The sequence below is a fragment of the Chelonoidis abingdonii genome, chromosome 11, assembly GCF_003597395.2.
Source record: "Chelonoidis abingdonii isolate Lonesome George chromosome 11, CheloAbing_2.0, whole genome shotgun sequence".
Lineage (NCBI taxonomy): Eukaryota > Metazoa > Chordata > Testudines > Testudinidae > Chelonoidis > Chelonoidis abingdonii.
The window spans coordinates 52,814,191-52,832,602 of record NC_133779.1 but is presented as its reverse complement, the minus strand read 5'-3'; the positions used below and the strand labels follow the sequence as shown (position 1 = coordinate 52,832,602).

At 52.5% G+C, this 18,412-nt stretch overlaps 1 protein-coding gene across 1 annotated transcript in view; it reads right to left on the bottom strand.

Annotated features, from left to right (window-relative positions):
• The window catches only part of ARHGAP30 (Rho GTPase activating protein 30), a 48,303-nt gene extending 31,298 nt beyond the window's left edge, over positions 1-17,005 (bottom strand). The window contains exons 1-3 of the mRNA XM_075071122.1: positions 16,512-17,005; positions 6,373-6,475; positions 2,650-2,815 (exon numbers count right to left, since the gene is read on the bottom strand). Coding sequence (XP_074927223.1) covers positions 2,650-2,815; positions 6,373-6,475; positions 16,512-16,620 — 378 coding nt within the window. The 5' untranslated portion in view covers positions 16,621-17,005. The remainder of the gene's footprint in view (positions 1-2,649; positions 2,816-6,372; positions 6,476-16,511) is intronic.
• Between the last annotated feature and the right edge of the window lie 1,407 nt (positions 17,006-18,412).

Below are 18,412 nucleotides of genomic sequence, written 5' to 3'. Positions count from 1 at the left end.
CCTGCCTCTGGCCTGCTGGGTAACCCTGGGCACTGTTCGGTGCCTCAGTTTCCCCACGTGTAAAATGGGGATACTGATCCTGACCTTCCTTTGTAAAGCTCTTTGGGATCTACAAATGAAAAGCACCAGATTAGAACCAGGGGTGATGAGGATGAAGGTTAATATCAGGCAAATAACATTAAAAATAGCAAAATTAAGCCTCCGTTACTGAGGGGTCTGTCTGCCTGTGGTTATTAGAATGGAAAGAATGTTAAAGATCGCATGGACTGACACTGTTCATGCCGGGCCGTGACTTGTATTTCTCTAGCTCAGCTCACTGAGTTTCACTTTGGAGTCAAGGCAGTTGCAGTTTCCAGATCACTCGCCCAATGAGCCTCCGACTGTTCCACATGGCAGGTCACATTTGAATAGAGTCAGAAAGTTTAGATTCATAGATTCCAAAGTCAGAAGGAACCACTGTGATCATCTACTTTGACCTCCCGGATAACACAGGGGCCACGGGATTCCCCTGAACTAATTCCTGTTTGAGTTATAACTAGGGCACTACCAAAGTCAAGATCAATTTCACGGTCATCTGATTTTAAAAATCGTAAATTTCATGATATCAGCTATTTAAATCTGAAATTTTCGGGTGTTGTAATTGTAGAGATCCTGACCCAAAAAGGAGTGTGTGGGGGGGTTTCAAGATTATTATGTGTGGGGGTGGATTCTGGTGGTACTGCTACCCTTACTTCTGCGCTGCTGCTGGCTGGGAGCCCAATTCTAAAGGCAGAGCTGCTGTCAGCAGCAGTGCAGAAGGGTGACATGGTATTGCCACCCTTACTTCTGTGCTGCTGCTGGCAGGGCACTGCCAACACCTGCCGCTCTCCGGCTGCCCAGCTCTGAAGGCAGCACAGAAGTAAGCGTGGCAATACTGCAATCCCCCTAAAATAAGCTTGCAACCCCCCTGCTACCCCCTGTTGGACCCCCAGTTTGAGAAACGCTGGTCTCCCCCATGAAATCTGTATAGTGTAGGTAAAAGCACATACACACGACCAGATTTCACGGTCCGTGATGTGTTTTTCATGGCCACGAATTTGGTTTGGCCCCAATTATAGCCAATCTTCTCGAAAAACATCTAATCCTGGTTTAAAAATTGTCGATGATCGAGGATCCACCACAACCCTTGGGAAATTGATCCAATGGTTAAATACTGGCACTGTTAAAAATGTACACTTTATTTCCAGTCTGAATGTATCTGGCTTCAACTTCCAGACATTGGATCATGGTAGACTTTTCTCTGCTAGAAACCACTATTAAATATTTGTTCTTCACTTAGGTGCTATATCACAGACGGTGATCAAGTCACCCCTTAACCTTCTCTTTGTTAAGTTAAATAGAGCGAGCTCTTTGCGTCTAATGCTATTCAAGGCATTGGTGGCCAGAACCCTACTACTTTGAGGGGAAATTAGAAAACCAAAAGGAAAAAAATGGGGGGCATGTGGAGCCCCTGCCATCTGATTAGCACAGCCACAGCTGTGCCTCAGCTTGCTGGGATTTTCTCCCCCCCGCATGAACATTTCAGCAAAACTGACATGAATTCGAGAAAGCTTTCAGTGTCACAGAATCTGCATAAAATTTCTCCCAGTTCTAAGCCTAGCCCCTGCAAACCCTAACCCTAAGAACATCTGTACTAGGTCAGACCAATGGTCCATCTAGCCCAGTATCCTGTCTTCCAACAGTGGCCCGTGCTAGCTGCTTTAGAGGGAATGAGCAGAACATCCTCTGTGTGATCCAAGTGATCCATCCCCTGTCACCCATTCCTAGCTTCTAGCAAACAGAGGCTAGGGACACTTCAGAGCACGGGTTTGTATCTCTGCCCATCCCGGCTAATATCCATGGATGGACTTATCCTCCACGAACTTATCTACAGTAGAACCTCGTGGTTATGGACACCTCAGGAATGGAGGTCGTTCATAGCTCTGAAATGTTCTTGACTCCGAACAAGCCGTTATGGGATGCTCCTCAGGGCGGGGGCTCTGGATCTGAGGCTCCCTCACAGCAATTGCTGGGCCCTTTCAGCAGGACCTGACTCACTCTGATACTGTCCTTTTAAGAAGAGGACACCGCAGCTATTGTGGGGCATTTCACAGTCTCATCTGTCCCCCAGTGGCAAGGGCTGCAAAGGCTCACATTTGCTAAAACTCGGGCCCTGAATGGAGCATGCACCTGTGCCCACGCGCGGGCCTCAGGGGAAACACAGAAACACCCTGATTTGCACACTCAAGTCAGAGCACACGCAGCTTCGCCCACACCCTGCTGGGAATTTGCCCATCAGAGTGCTGGGGGGATGGGCAGGATGCCAGCTGCTGCCAATTTAATTCCCAGTGCTTCACCGCTGTGAGGACAAAGGCGGACGTGACATTGCCACAGCCGGTAGCCAAGACTGTTGGGTTCTGTCTTCGCTGCAGAGGCTCCTACTCGGTTGTTGCGCCCATCCCCCCTAGTAGCCCCCAGCGGGTGTGACACACATGGGAGAGTGTGGAACAGGGAGGACAAGGCACTCAGGTCGGGCTCTGCAGTGCAGCTGCTCGCTCCGGTGCTAGGCCGAGCCCAGGGCTCAGCCCCGGGTGCCGAGTTAGCACTGTGGCAGAGACATTCCCAAAAGGCAGATTGCAGGGCCAGACTCACAGCAAACTTGTCGTAGAGCTGGTAGGTGAGCAGGGGGTTGGGGAGCTCCCGGAAGTAGGCTTTGCAGAGGGAGCTGACGCAGTGGATGTCCTGCAGGTACACATCTTTGTTGAGATCGGGGCAGCGGTCACTGTCAAACTCCTGCCTGCGAACCAAGAGAGGGAAGAGAGTGATTGCACTGGCAGGCCTGGGGGAAATGGGGAGCAGCTAGGGATGCCTGTTGAGGTTGGACGTATTCCTGGAGGTTTCGTCATATGACAGAATCTTTAATGAAAGATTAATCTTTGGTTCCTGGAGACTCCAGGACAGGAGTGGCAGAAAAGTGTGTGTGGGGGGGGTGCCCGAACCGTGGCCCTGCCCCTTCCCCCGAAACCCCACTCCCATGCCGCCTCTTCCACCCAAGCCCCCCCCTGCTCTTTCTTCTCCGCCCCCTCCCCCCACCCTCATGACCAGTAAGAAGCAGGAGGGCGATGGGGTCTGTCTAGACATGTCGACAGCCCCGATCTAGCTTTAATGTAGCTCGCTTGGGTCTCAGAGCAGTGAAACTGCGGCAGCACGGGCTGTATGAGCTCACCCGAAACTCTGGGTAATTGCCCCGAGGTAGCTACGTCAAAGCTGGCTTGGGGATAGCTACATATGACACAAAGGCCCAGTGGTGGCAATGAGCAAAGAGTTCACTGTTCTTTGCAGAAAGTCCTGTCTCAGACCTGACAAACTCACTACACCTCAGACACCGCTCTGATGGTATTTATCCACCAAGGGTAGCATGTGAGGTCTCTACTGAAAGCTTGTAATGTAACCATGCTCCTAATCGTTTCAAGATGTGCGTACGATTGATCAGTAAGGAATAATGGAACTATATTGTAAACTACGCCTTGGAGGGAAAGTGAGTCACCATGGAATCATATGTCTTGGTGCCGGCCTGTTCCGACGGGAGGAAGATGTCATCCCCTCCCTGGCTAGCCCATGACGCAATGTATCACTTCATTGTCCGCCATCACAACAACCCAGAGAAGTCAATGGAAAACCATCAAAGGTAAACTATAAACACTAAAGCCACGTGGAGGTGAAAAGGAGCATGATACAGACAGGCTCTCGCTCCCTTCGGGAGTGAAGGCAAAAGACTTGTTCAGCATTACACCGTGCAGGGAAAGACACTCTGCAGCCATTCACTGAGGAGACATTTTGTTGGGTGGGGATGTTTCAGGAAGGATTGGACCCTGGATCCTGGGAAGCCACCCAGCTCTGCAACCATCTGAATTTTGCAGGGGGAAACTTACTGTATTGGCTAGGAAAGGGAACTATTCATAAGGGTAGGACCTGGGTCCAGTTTTATGATGTTTTATATGGTAACCATTGGCTTCCAACACTCTCTCTTCTTTCTAGTGCAGAGGTGGGCAAACTACAGCCCGAGGGCCGCATCCAGCCCACCAGACATTTTAATTCCTCCCTTGAGCTCCCGCCGGGGAGCGGGGTCAGGGGCTTGCCCTGCTCCGCACGGCTCCCGGAAGCAGCAGTATGTCCCCCTTCCAGTTCCTATGTACAGGAGCTGCCAGGGGGCTCCACACACTGCCCCCACCCCAAGCATGGCCCTCGCAGCTCCCATTGGCCTGGAGCCACAGCCAATGAGAGCTGCAGGTTCGTGCCTGCAGATGGGGCAGTGTGCAGAATTGCCTGTCCATGCCTCTGCGTAGGAGCCGGAGAAGGGAGGACATGCCGCTGCTTCTGGGAGCTGCTTGAGGTAAGCGTCACCCACAGCCTGCACCCCTGACCCCCTCCCAGGCCTCAATCCCCCTCCCCAGCCCTGATCCCCCTCACACCCCCTGAATCTCTTGGTGCCAGCCCGGAGCACCCTCCTGTACCCCCAACCCCTCATCCTCATCCTCATCCCCATCCCAGAGCCCAGACCCCCAACCGGAGCCCACAATCCCTCCTGCTCCCCAATCCCCAATTTCATAAACATTCATGGCCTGCCATACAATTTCCATACCCAGATGTGGCCCTTGGGCCAAAAAGTTTGCCCAGCTCTGTTCTAGTGAAATCTCTGTTCTTTCTTAAATAAACCTTCTTTCGGTTTATTATAAGTGGGCACAAATGCTGTGTGTTATACAGGAGTGGTGATTTAAGGTAAAACTGGTATACTGGGGTGCATTGCTTCTTTGGGGGTAGAGGATCTGGGATTTCTGTGAGTGGCCAGTCTCAGGGGGCCGGACATCACAGGGGGACCCGTCAAGCTGCCGATGCTTGAAGGGAACTCAGGGATTGGGGTGCACTCTTGAAAGCTGCATAGCCTGGAGGAAAGCGCTTTGTCTGATGGCTGGTGGTGGTTAGGAAGCTAACCCCCAGGTACTGCTAGAGGCAGGGTATAAGAAGGTTGTCTAGAGGTGCCCTGAGAACCGTCACAGGACCCAAACTGCAATCACACCCCAGGACTGCAGGCTAGACCCACTCTAGACCTGAGTGAACATTTTTCAGCGAAGCAGTTGTCTGTCAGAAATTGTAGTTTCATTAAAATCTAAACATTGTGTGGGAACGTGTCAATTTCAAGGACATTTTTGATGGGAAAAAGTCAAAACAAACCATGTCCGCTTCCTTGTTTCAGTATGGAAAAAACGATTCATTTCAACATTCCCATTTCACTTTGATTTTCACTTTATATCAATATATTGCTTTGTATCTATATTATACATCATATCTAATATTATATTACAGGGCAGAGGTTTTTAAACTTTTTCCATTTGTGGACTCCCTAAAAAAATTTCGAACGGAGGTGCAGACCGCTGTGGAAATCTTACACACAGTCTGCGGACCCCATGTATCCGCAGGCCACAGGATGAAAACCATTGTTCTACGGTTTTGACATTATCCAAAAGAAATAACGTTACCTGACTGAAACGCAGTATTAGCAAAACGAAATGTTTCACTGATCCCAGATCAATTTTTTTTTTTAAAGAATTTTCATCTGAGGGAAATTTCAAAATTTCAGCTTTTCATTCCAATTCAGAGCAAAACCCAATTTTGAACTGTCAGAATTTCCTGTGGAACAGAAATCCCAGTTCCCAGCCAGCTCTAATGATCTCTAAGGCCCTGCAATGTCCGGGACCTAGTTCTAACTATGCTTTGTCCCCACAGTTCAGATCAGCTGGGACTAGGGTGACCAGGTGTCCCAATTTTATAGGGACGCTCCCAATTTTTGGGTCTTTTTCTTATATAGGCTCCTATAACCCTCCACTCCGTCCTGATTTTTCACACTTGCTGTCTGGTCACCCTAGCTGGGACTCTCAAATAACAGGCCCTAGATTTGCATTCTCAGAGGGGCTGTTTTAGCTTTTGCAATCTGCTTCCTCCATAGCTCTGCAGGAGTCTGAGTTTGACATTCAGAGCACAGGTTTGGCTCTTCCTTCGGGGCAAATCTAAGGCTGGCTGGGTTTGAAGACGACAAGAGATGGGGAATCTCCCACTTCACTCAGGAGTTTCAAACTGGCCCTTTTTTAGGCAGGTCCCTAGATGAGCATGTAGCAGTGATGGGCACCCAGCTTTGAAAAGTTCGCCCACAACTTTTAATAAAGGGCCCCTCAGAGCCATGTGTTGTGTCAGAGAAGCCACGAGCATGTCAGACACATGGGAAGCCCCTCCCCCCCATCCCACACACACGTGCAAGTGTCCCCTCCAGTCGGAGGGATTTGCAGCCCAAGTCCTTACCTCAGCTTCTGGATGTTTGAGGAGACCCCGGAGAGCCTGTAGATCCCGTCCACGATGCCGTGCTGCTCGACAAACTCCGTGCAGCTCTTCAGCACCTGGGGGACTGGGGGGAGAGAGGAGAGTCAGCCGGAGCGCCGCAGCCAATTGGGTGTGGGGTGGGGGCTGATTAGAGCCACGACCACGAAATGGCCAGAGCCCTGAGTGACCCCCGCCCCATCTTCTCTTCTGGAGTGGGGCGATGTCCCCCTTTACCTGCTCCTCCCCAGCGGAGACGCATGATGCCTTGCTCTCAGGTGGGCAGCTGGGGAGGAGTTTCCACCTCTCCGGGCCTCGGGGGTCAGCCACAGCCGTCAGACCCACGTTGCTCTCCCAAGGGAGGTTGGATTCTCTAGAGCAGTGGTTCCCAAGCTGGGGTTCGTGAACCCCTGGGGGTTCACGAAATGTTACAGGGGGTTCTCGGGAAAAAATTCCCTAATGGTGGACAGAGCTGTCGCTAGGGACCCCGGGCAGCACGGGGCCAGCAGCCTTGAGCCCCTGGACTTCCAAGAGCTGAGCAGATCAAAGCAAGCATCTCTATCCCACTGAGGAGATTTAAACTTCAAGACTCCTTAAAAGAAATGGAAAGGAAGGTGGATATTTTTTTTGCTGTTTTTAAAATTAAATAGGCAGCTAGTATTGTTTTGAAAATTATGAAGAACAACAGGTTTAAGCTTTGTTGTAGCGTGCATTGTTTGCCTGGACTGCTCAAGACCTGAATGCTTGTGTAGGAGGAACTCTTTGAGTTGGCTTCTTAAATCCCTTCGTGCTGTTTCACATCTGATACTCCTTGATGAAACATAGGAGCCTTGTCTTATAAAAGGCTTATTCAAATGATACAAGGTACGAAAGTGAGATCTTGGAAGAGTGTTGCCATTTTCATAATGTAAAAACACACTGTCATGATAAATAGTAATTAATAATAAATAGTGTGTAATAAGCATGTCATAAAAACAAATTTTATATTTCCAAGATCACTGCTTTTATAATTTATACTCAGGTAAAGGAGAAAATTGCCTGGAAACATTCATTTTTAGGAGGGGGTTCGCGAGACTTTAGTGAAAGGGGTTCACAGGTTGTTCAAGTTTGGGAACCACTGCTCTAGAGGGGTGCAGCGAGGGTTGGTGCTCCCCCCCCCTCAGAATCCTTGGTTCTGACCATCCTGAGTCCTCCTTGCAAAGGGTTCTGGGAACCGTTTGGAAAATGTGTGTGTGTGAGAGAGAGAGAGAGAGACCATCGCCCCCTGTTGGCTGGGATTAGAACAACATGACTGCATGTCCAGGCCTTACAAGGCTAAGGGAGACCAAAGCATGACACTAGCTACCCTGTGTGTGTGTGTGACCGTGACCAGTCACTTACGTGACCCCGTGCCTCAGTTTCTCATCTGTGAAATGTCCATTTAGATTCTTTTGGGAGCTGTCACTTATATGTATGTGCAGCACCTAGCACTGCAATTCAGTTGGGGCCTCTATCATAATAGAACTAACAAATTATAACAATGTACTCATTGCAATTACCATGGAAACACATGGATTCTGTCTTGCTCTCTCTGTACATAGGGTGCAGATCCCTCCATACCCCTCAGATCCTACTTATGGGGACCTTTCAGTACAGGGCATTAAGTGAAAAAGGAACAAATCTGCGTCTGCTGGCTTGGTCTCTGGTTGGGGAGGTTCGACTGGGTGGAGTCACTGGCCAATTTCATTTCTGCACACCACACAGGAAATGAAATGCACTCCCAGAACGCAGAGCGAAATCGCTGTGCTCAGCCAGTGTGTGTGTGTGTGTGTGTGTGTGTGTCCATGCAGGCAAAGGGGCTAGAGACACAGAAAGGGTGAGACACCCGTTACCTATATTCAGAAGTTGCATTGACTCAGCTTAAACCAGTTTCAAACCCATTCTAGTTATTCAAACCCATTCAAACCCATTCTAGTGTTGTGACTGTACGTTTACCAGCACAAGATACACCAATATGTCATGTTTCAATCAATCTACAAGCAACCATACACAGTTGGGCACTGATTCCACTGAACTGGATAACTAGCTTTCCCAATCTCGTGATATTTGGTGTCTTAAAGCTCCAGCGGATGGAGTCAGGGGATTGCATGAAGAGCTCAGCTTTCATGCAAAAATTCCTAGGTTCTTAGGCCTCAAAGCTGCAGAGAAAAGCTGGAAAATGTGACCCCTGAAATCAGCAAAGGAAGAGACCCCGCAATGTATTATTTTTTTTAACACTGCATGATTTTGAAGCCGATCTCAAGTTGTTTTAGCGGCTGGGCTCCTGATTTTTCAACGCTTGGGGTAGGTGATCCTGGAGCTCAGCACTTATCTACACTCAGACTGGAACCAAAAGAACTAGATCAGGTGTCATCCCCCCTTCTGGCTGTCTCAGCCTCAGCCCGCGTGTGGAGACTCCCAGCTTGATTCTGAACATCTTAGTTCCATTCAATCGAGGCTGATTTTTTACTGATTTTAGATGCCAGGGGAGGGAGAGACCAGAGCCAGAGAACTGCAATCCAGGATCCTAGATCCAGACCCACTTGGGGTCCCCATGATCCCACCCATTCCCCTGTTTAGAGTGGCAGTTGCAGGGACACCCATACAAGAGATGTCTTCTGGGGGCCCAGCACTAGTCTCTTAGTGCGGGGGAGCGCTTCCCGCACACCAGACCGATACTCCCTGCCTTAGACGGCTTTGGTTTGTCCCAGAGGAGGGAGGGCTCTTCCCCCACCCACTCAAGCAGAGGGCTCTCTGGGGGGGCACATAAAGACCCCCACCCCCTCACCCTGCAGCAGAACCATGAAGGGGCTACCCCCCGCCCCGCCAGTAGACACCCTAAACATCTCTCTCCTGGTGCTCGCCCTAAATATCTTTCCCCCCACTCCATGCTCATCCTAAATTTCTCCTCCTTCTCCTAGTGCTCACTCTAAATTCCTCCTCCACCAGGTGCTCACCCTAAATCTCTCCCTCCAGCACGCAATTAAGGCAACCTGTGACCCCAGCCCCTGCACCTTTGCCCTCTCCTGTTTGGTTTGTGGTATCAGGAGCTACCTGCACAAGAGATGGATTTGTGGGAGCCCTGCTCTGCTTCCTCTCTGAGCAGCCTTGGGTGTCTCGCCTCCACAAACAAATAGCCCCTGCCTTAAGCAGGTGGGGTCCATCCCTGAGAAGGGAGGACACGACGTCTTTATTCTCAAAGGACTTTGGGGTGGGGCAGGCTGGAGACGTGACCCCAGCAGAGCCAAATGGCTGCAGAGAGAGTCCCTGCTGTGGTTGTGTCATTAGAGGCCCCAAAGCAGCAGGTATCAGCATTAACCTGTTGAGATGCATGGGGCAGCACACACCCCTCAGAGCGATGGGCTTAGGCTCTCTGCAGACTCAGGCAGCATCACTGTAGCACTTACACCAGGTCACATTTTCAAGGTTTTCTTTGTGCCCGTAAGGGCTAGAGACATCACCCTTTTGAAAGCAAGCACTGAGCTAGTGTTATCACATGCCTTTGGGAGCTGGGGTGCTAAACAGGGGCCTGAGGGGTTATACCTCCCTCAGGCCTTGGGTGAGAGACTAGCTCTGATTATTATATGACTGCAAACAGCAAAAGGGGACCTCTCTTTGGTACATGTAGCAAGGGCCATGCAGTTCTGAGTGACCATAACTGTGGCTGGCTGGCTGGCTGCTACCGTATATACAGTGATTACACCTGCCACCTTGCAGCTACTGCATCTGCAAATGCCCACCTCCCACCAACTCGTCTGAGTGTGTCAGTAAGCTGAGAGGTCCTCCAGAGTGGGCAGGGCTAAAGCCCAGCCCCCCATTTGCTCTATCACCCACAGCTGCGATTGCCACGCTGCATCACGACCCACCAGCCGCTCTGATGACTGAGCAGCTCAGGGATTCGTGACCACGTGAGTTTCAGATTGCTGGATGGGCTTCACACTAAGAACCAACGCAACCAGCGTTTCATCGCAGGCTGATTTCACAAGGCGCATGCCAATGATCTAGACAATTAACAGATGCCATCTAATTACAGCCATGACATGGCTCTTTTCCTGCAACATTTCACTTCAGGAGCGGCATTGTACGAACACCAAGCAACTACCCGCCACCATTGTCTCTGCAACAAGAGACAGAAAATGGATCACAGTCAATCAGGGCAGAGCGAGGCCTCTCACAGCCTCTAGCACTCCCTGATCTCCTCTCTCTGGACTCATCAGCTAAGAGGGTTGACCTCGTTAGTACACAAATAAGGGAAAACCCAAGGTACTGCAGGAAGTGGCGGCTGTGACTTATAGATGCATCCTTTTCTTGTTCTCATTAATGAACACCTCCCTGGCATGGTGCTAGGGGAACCATCCTCTGATTGAGGTTCTGGCCTCTTCTGTACATCTGACATGCCATGGCCCTGGTCACTTTTTATGCTCATGTCCTGCCCACATTTCTACTGGGGGAATGAACATTTTGGTCCCCTACATTCTCCCCCACTTTCAGTTGGGCACAATATCCCTCCCCCCTAAATGGGGGAGAGGTTGGAAGGGACCTCAGGAGGTATCTAGTCTAACCCCTTGCTCAAAGCAGGACGAATCCCCAACTAAATCATCCCAGCCTGGGTTTTGTCAAGCCTGACCTTAAAAACCTCTAAAGAAGGAGATTCCATCACCTCCCTAGGTAACCCCTTCCAGTGCTTCACCACCCTCCTAGGGAAAAAGTTTTTCCTAATATCCAACCTAAATCTCCCCCACTGCAACTTGAGACCATTACTCCTTGTTCTGTCAATTCCAGATTGCCGTGCAAGCATTGCCTTGCAGACGTTCAACCTTCCACCCCAGAGGTGGCTGCATTTCCTCTTTGGGTGAAGCGCTACTTGTACAGAGTTAGGCCCAACCTGTCCAAAGTGGCTGCTGAAGCAGTTTGGGGGATCCCAGCGTGAGACACAGAGGGTCTGGTTTCCAAAGGGGCTGCAAACCCACTGCTCCCATGTGGAGTTGTGGGTGCTCGGCACCTCTGAAAATCACATCTCGCTGGTCTCACGTTGGATGCCCCAGAATTGACACCCCATCTCAGTGGTGGCTGCTTTTGAAAACACTGGCCTTCGAGATCACTTGGGGCATGACAATCTCTCTTAGATGCTTCCCACTGAGGAGCATGGAGCCATTTGAACCCCAGTGGGGGGTTGTAATTCACAGTCCAGGACCCGATACGTCTCCCGGAAAGCACTATATCCCCAGGACGACTGGCCCTGTGCAATCGGATCTTCAACATTAACTGCCTGGAAGGAGCCCAGTTCCTGCTATCAGAGGCAGCCACCTCATAGCAACCCATTCGGAAACGTATCAGGCTCCATCTCAGAGCTAGTTACGTTGTTTGCTCCAGCTCTTTCCACCAGGAGCTGGTCCAGACCCCCCCTCGCCGGGTCTCATTTCCAGCCTAAATTAATTCCAGGCCAGTTTATCGCCATTTGTTCTTGTGCCAACTGTGGAGTTAATAGCTTTTCTCCTTCCCTGGCGTTTCCCCCCTGTGTGTTTACGGACAGCCATCACATCCCTTCTCAGAAACCAGCCAAGCCGGTTGGGTCTGCACTTGTAAGACAGGCCCTTTATCTCTCTGATCAGCCTAGTTCCCTTCTCAGCACCTAGAATTTCCGAGGTCATCCGGGGACAGGAAACAGATACAGGTGGAGTATCAGGGGCTTCTGGGCACAAGTGAGCACTTTGGAGTGACGGCAGGTGGTGCCCTCCTAAGCTATCCCTGTTCATATCATGACAGGTCAGTGACTCCTGATGTAGCCGACCTGCCCATTCGAGAAGCAGTTTAGCAACAAGAATGGCCTGGCACCAAGAGGCAGAAACTCTCCTGCCTCCACCCCAGGCATAGGCTGCCGCTGACCACGTGTGTGGCTGGAGGAGAGGATAACGCTCGCTGAACACGGTTCCGGGCGCACCAGCCTGCACAGCAAAATGTGGTTCCTGCCCGACCAGGTGATTTCAGCTCAGGCGGCCTTCTTGGAAAGTGACTAACAGCTGCGAGCTCTGCCCTTGTGGGGATGGGGAAAGTACTAGGAGGCGACTGCAGGGCGGACATGTGCTGATTCCAATCCTACAACCCCTCCCTTCCACACCCCTCAGTGCTGCCCAGCGACTCAGGAGCAGACCAGAGTTACTGCAGTATCAGAGCCTTTGCTGCAACCTGATGATCATATCTGCGACCCAACCTGTGTGTGACCAGGCATCTGGCTCTTAAACCCTGCCTCTTGCTGCTCACTTGCCAGGGGATGACGAGAGGCCAGAATAAGCAAATTTAGGAGCCTAAATCCAGATTTAGGAAGCCCACTAGGATTAAGTAACACCTGGAGGCTCCAACTGCGATCAGGGTCCCCACACACACTGAAGGACAGCCCCTGCCCCAAAGAGCTTGTAGTTTGAATAGACAAAGCGTGAGAGGGGAAACTGAGGCACAGAGAGGCCATGACTTGCCCACAGTTGCACAGCTGGTCAGTGGCAGAGCTGACACTAGATCCCTGAGGTGTCCGAGTCTGGTGCTGCATCCATTAGACCATGCTGCCTTTGTGGTCATTGAAATCAGTGGAAGTTAGGAGCCTAAATATCTTTGAGGATCTAGGCCACTACAGGGAGAGATGCTGCAGGCAACCAATCAGGAAAGGAAGAGATAGATGAAGCAGTCTGGCTTCCAGAGCTGCTGGGTGTAACCCACTGTGCCGGGGGTGCCAGGAAACCTGCTGGATCCACAGGGGTTTCAACAGCACCCAGCGGCTCAGGAGAGCTGCTGGGGAATTTCTCAACAAATTGTTTTTTTCACCAAAAAATGCAGATTGGTCAAAACGAAAACTGGTTCATGGGTCAGGGTTGAATCTCCCAACGGGAGAAAACCTTGAGGAAAACAGCCCTGAAATGGCCAGCAGGGTCTGACATTTTCAAAATGCACCAGGCCAGTTTCTGTCTCAAAGCAATTTTTTGGTTTGAAATTTACGCTAATATGACCAAAAAAAAAAAGATTGGAATCCAAATGAAATGTTTCCTCTGACCCGACAGGAACAAATTAGCTTTTTTCACTCATGAGGATTTCCAAGATTTTGATTTTCTGTCCCAGTTCGAGAGGGGGAAACATTTCAAAATCACCAGAGTATTTGTGGGATGGGAACCTTGTTCTGTTAGGGAGCCCCAGTCCTCTGGTCTTTCCAGCTGCACAGGCCCAGCTGCCAGCTCTGGAAGGGCCTGGCACAAGTCTCGCTGAGATGATGGTCATTAAAAGAGCTTTCACAGCTCCCAGCTTACAAATCGGATCCCTTACCTAACTGCCTGCGGGCTCCTGACTTTGCCAATGTCAGCCTTAGACACCCTGAACATCAGTTTCCCCATCTGTAAAATGGACATAGCCCTAATCACCCCACCTTTTAAATAGGTCTGTCTTCCTCAGGCAAGAGGCACTGGGACATAACTGCAAGTTAGTGTGGTTCTAGCACAGGTGTACCTGCTGGTGACAAGACATCTCAGCATGCAATGCTCTAGTCAGCTTGAAGCAGCCAGGCCAAAGCAATGCATGTTGGGATACCTACCACTCGACCAGCTGCACCTCAGCATTGGGTGACATCAGTCTGCTCCACTTCCCATGAACACCTGTGGGTGTTGCTCTCAGGTGTGGGACAGGGCCTTGCAGGGCACCCCCTGTGGTAGCCCAGGGTCCCTCAGTGTGTTTACTAAGCACTTCCACTAGGGCCTTGCTTGCATTTCCTTCTGCAGCTCCCGCTGTTGCTCAATCTGCAGTGATGCAAGTGTCCTTGTCAGCAAGAGCCCAGCAACTGCAAAACAAGCAGCATGATTCATGCCTCCACCCCCCTCTTGCTGTGCATCGAGCTGCCTGTTCTGCCCAGTGGCAGGACCTGGCACCCGCTACACAGACTCAACTTCCTGTGTGTAACATGCAGATCTCCTTCCTATCACCACCCTGATGCCACCTCTGCCGAACCGACCCTAAGAACCAGGGGGTGGGGCAAGGACATTGTAGTGAGGGCTCCGTCCCCGTTGGGTGCCAGGGGCACTGCAGGGAGGGCTCTATCCCTGTGGGGTGCCAGGAGCACTGCAGTGAGCGCTCTGTCCCTATGGGGGTGCCAGGGGCACAGCAATGAGGGCTTTATCCCCGCGGAGTGCCAGGGGCACTGCAGTGAGGGCTCTATCCCCGTGGAGTGCCAGGGGGACTGCAGCGCAGGCTCAATCCCTGTGGGTGCCTGGGGCACTGCAAAGAGGGCTCTCGCCCTGTTGGGTGCCAGCTGCCCCAGGACTCTGCCTTTCACCCCTCCAGCTCTAACCGGGGAATGGGAGCCAAGTGGCCCATGCCAGGCCCAGCCTCCAGCCCTGGCACTGGCCACATCACTAGGAGTAGTGGGGGCAAAAGACATATCTGGCTTCAAGACTAAGCTTGATAAGTTTTATGCAGGGGATGGTATGATGGGATAGCCTAATTTTGGCAATTAATGTGGCAATTGATCTTTGATTATCAGCAGGTAAGTATGCCCAGTGGTCTGTGATGAGATGTTAGATGGGGTGGGATCTGAGTTACTACAGAGAATTCTTTCCTGGGTGCTGGCTGGTGAGTCTTGCGCACATGCTCAGGGTTTAGCCGATCGCAATATTTGGGGTCGGGAAGGAATTTTCCTCCAGGGCAGACTGGCAGAGGCCCTGGAGGTTTTTCACCTTCCTCTGCAGCGTGGGGCACGGGTCACTTGCTGGAAGATTCTCTGCATTTTGAGGTCTTTAAACCACGATTTGAGGACTTCAATAACTCAGACACAGGTTAGGGGTTTGTTACAATAGTGGGTGGGTGAGATTCTGTGGCCTGCGTTGTGCAGGAGGTCAGACTAGATGATCATAATGGTCCCTTCTGACCTTAAAGTCTATGAGTCTATCTGAAAGCAGCAGCCCAGGTTCTGTCTGTTTTACCTTTGGACTCCAGACTGAGGCAGGGGCTCCCTGGGCACTGGAACCCTGTGGTTATCCCACAGAGCATGCCAGCCTCCCAGCCCCTGGCAATGGGCCCCAAGCTATGACAGTCCCTAGGGAGGGCAGGGGTCCCCCTGGGCTGGGATGCTTTGCTTGGAGACGCGGCCCGTGGGATGTGACTGTTCCCTGACTGCAGGAGCCTGATTCAGGGACCCGGGTTTTCAGTGGGATTGTGGGAATCCTGCAATTCTACATGCCAAGCTAGCTTGTACTGATGGCTCAGGGCCAGCCCAACACCTGGCATGACAGGGCCCAGTGATGGCTCAAGGCCAGCCCAACGCTCCGCACGACGGCCCTGTGACGGCTCAGGGACAGCCCAACACTCGGCACGACGGGGCCCTGTGACGGCTCAGCCCAATGCCTGGCACGACAGGGCCCTGTGACAGCTCAGGGCCAGCCCAACGCTCCGCACGACAGGGCCCTGTGACGGCTCAGGGCCGGCCCAACGCTCGACACGATGGGGCCCTGTGATGGCTCAGGGCTGGCCCAACGCCCGGCACGACGGGGCCCTGTGACGGCTCAGGGCTGGCCCAATGCCCGGCACGACGGGGCCTGTGACTGCTCAGGGCTGGCCCAATGCCCTGCACGACGGGGCCTGTGACTGCTCAGGGCCAGCCCAATGCTCACCATGCTGGGGCCCTGTGATGGCTCAGAGCCAGCCCCACACCCGGCATAATGGGGCCCTGTAATGGCTCTGTGACGGCTCAGGGCTGATCCCATACCCAGTGCAGCCTTGATTCAGATGATAAGTGTGACCAGGACTCTGCAATACTGGCTCAAAGCTGCACCTGGAAGGCTCCTGTTCCATCTGCCCAGGCTGCTCTCAGGCAGCAAAGTGGGAGGCTCAGGAACACGCCCAGAGAGGCTCAGTGCAGAGGCAAACGATGTTCACAGAAAGCCGAGGCTGCACCAGCCCAGCCCCACCGCTGGCGGCGAGGATGGCTCTGTGCTGGAGACACCAGCCCAGCAGGACTGGGGCTCTGGGAGGGTCCCCACTGAGCAATGGGTCAGCACCCAGAGAGGTGTCTCCTGGCCCATTCCCTGCTGCCGCCCCATGGAAGTTCAGCCACTGGAGGAGCAAACCGCCCTTACCTTCCTGGCCAGAATGTTGGAGGTGCTCCAGCAGGTCACACCCAAAGACCCGGTCCTTGGCTGCTCCTTTCCGTTTCACCTTCTGCCGAGCTTTCATGGCGAGAGACATGGGGATGGTTGGAGCAGCCTGGGGGCTTCCGGGCTCTAACGCACAAGCCCCAGCCCTTGCCGCTGGGACCACCTGGCCCACATGGGGGCTGGGCGGGCCAGTGAGGAAATCCTCAGCCCACGGCCCCTTTGATGGCTGCCATTCACCGAGCGGCCCGCGGGAGGTGTCTCTTCCTCAAATCCATCCCATAGTCGCCTCTACAGCATCAACCTCTGGCTGCCGAAATCTTCCCTTGGGCTGGATCCAAACGAGAAATCAGTCCAGAGAGCGTCTGTGGCCTGGTAACGAAGCCCTGAAAGCCCAGCCTCAGGGTGTGGGGAGCCCCCGGCCGGGCGGCTCAGCAGCGGAAGCAGCACCCAAGAGAGGAAGCTGCCGAGGCCCAGGCCTGACGTAAAACTCGTTGCACCGTTGCACTCCTGTTCTCTGTCAGGGCTGGGGATCGGCACCCGGCAGGAAGTGAGTTCTGCTGCCTCCAAGCTGACTTCCTGCCCAAGCATCTTCAAGAAACCACAGGGTGCAAAACAAATACCACACACACACACAGACCCACCCCACCGGGGTCGCACGCACTCCAATGGATGGGAATCCAAAGCCGGCACACATGGATTCACACCTACGGTCTGTCAGACTCAGACACACTGAGTCACTCACCCACGCATCTGCTCCCATGCACACATGGACTCACACATACATGGACTCACACACAGATACACACACACACAGAGAATAGGATCCAAATCCAACACAAGACACACACCCGGCCACACACACAAACACCTACAGAGAGTGACATACGCACACCTTGGAAATAGATCCAAATCTAACACACACGAGTCACAAACACAAAGGATCCAAATCCAGCACACACACACACACCTTGGAAATGGATCCAAATCTAACACACACAAGTCACAAACACAAGGGATCCAAATTCAACACACACACCGAGTCTCACACACGCACACCTTGGAAAGGTATCCAAATCTAACACACACACAGAGACTCACATACCCAAGTTTTGACATTGAGTGGTGTCTTCTCACCTTCTTCTCCCTCGACACCAGACCTGTGGTCTTAGACTTTTGCCAACCCTTCGTTAGCTTGGGCGAGAGCGGTGCTACTACAGGCCACCTCCCTGGATGAAGGCCCCCCCCAGTTCACTTCCACATTGGGAGAACTGGGGATGGCGCAATTCCTACATGTACCAAGAGGGGCGCCCTTAGGAACCAGTCTTCATGTGGGTCACCAGGCCACGGTGCTGGGTGCTGGCACAGTGGAGACCCCAGGCACTCTCCACAGGCAGGAGAGCATCCCTCAGCCCAGACAGGATTACTGCCCAGAGGAAGGGGAGTTTAAAGGCCAGCAAGGCCCGTGCTAGTGAAAGGCAGGTAGAAATGCATTGGAAAGCGCCAGCAGCCTGCTGCACGGCGCGCCAGGGAGCGATTTGTCATCACTTTAGCTCTCATGCAAGTTTAACAAACTCCCTTGGAGTGAGGGTGGGAACAGCAGGTTTCGACCCACGCCCGCCCGCCCCCACCGCTGCCGTCCCTGAGCTCCAAGGCAGGAGCTGCTCTGCCTTTCCAGAAGCCAAGGGAGGCTGGCCCAGATCCCAGCTCTCAAGAGTTTCCTCAGTTCCCTTTATAGAGCTGAGGGGCTCCCACCTCTGCGTCGCGGCTCAGTCCTCCAGCGCCAGCCTCCCCCTCGGCCCCTAGCCACGGATGTTGCACACCGGGAAGATGCTGCAGGATGCAAGACAGGGATCAGCTCTTCCAACAGCATCGACTTGGGCTTG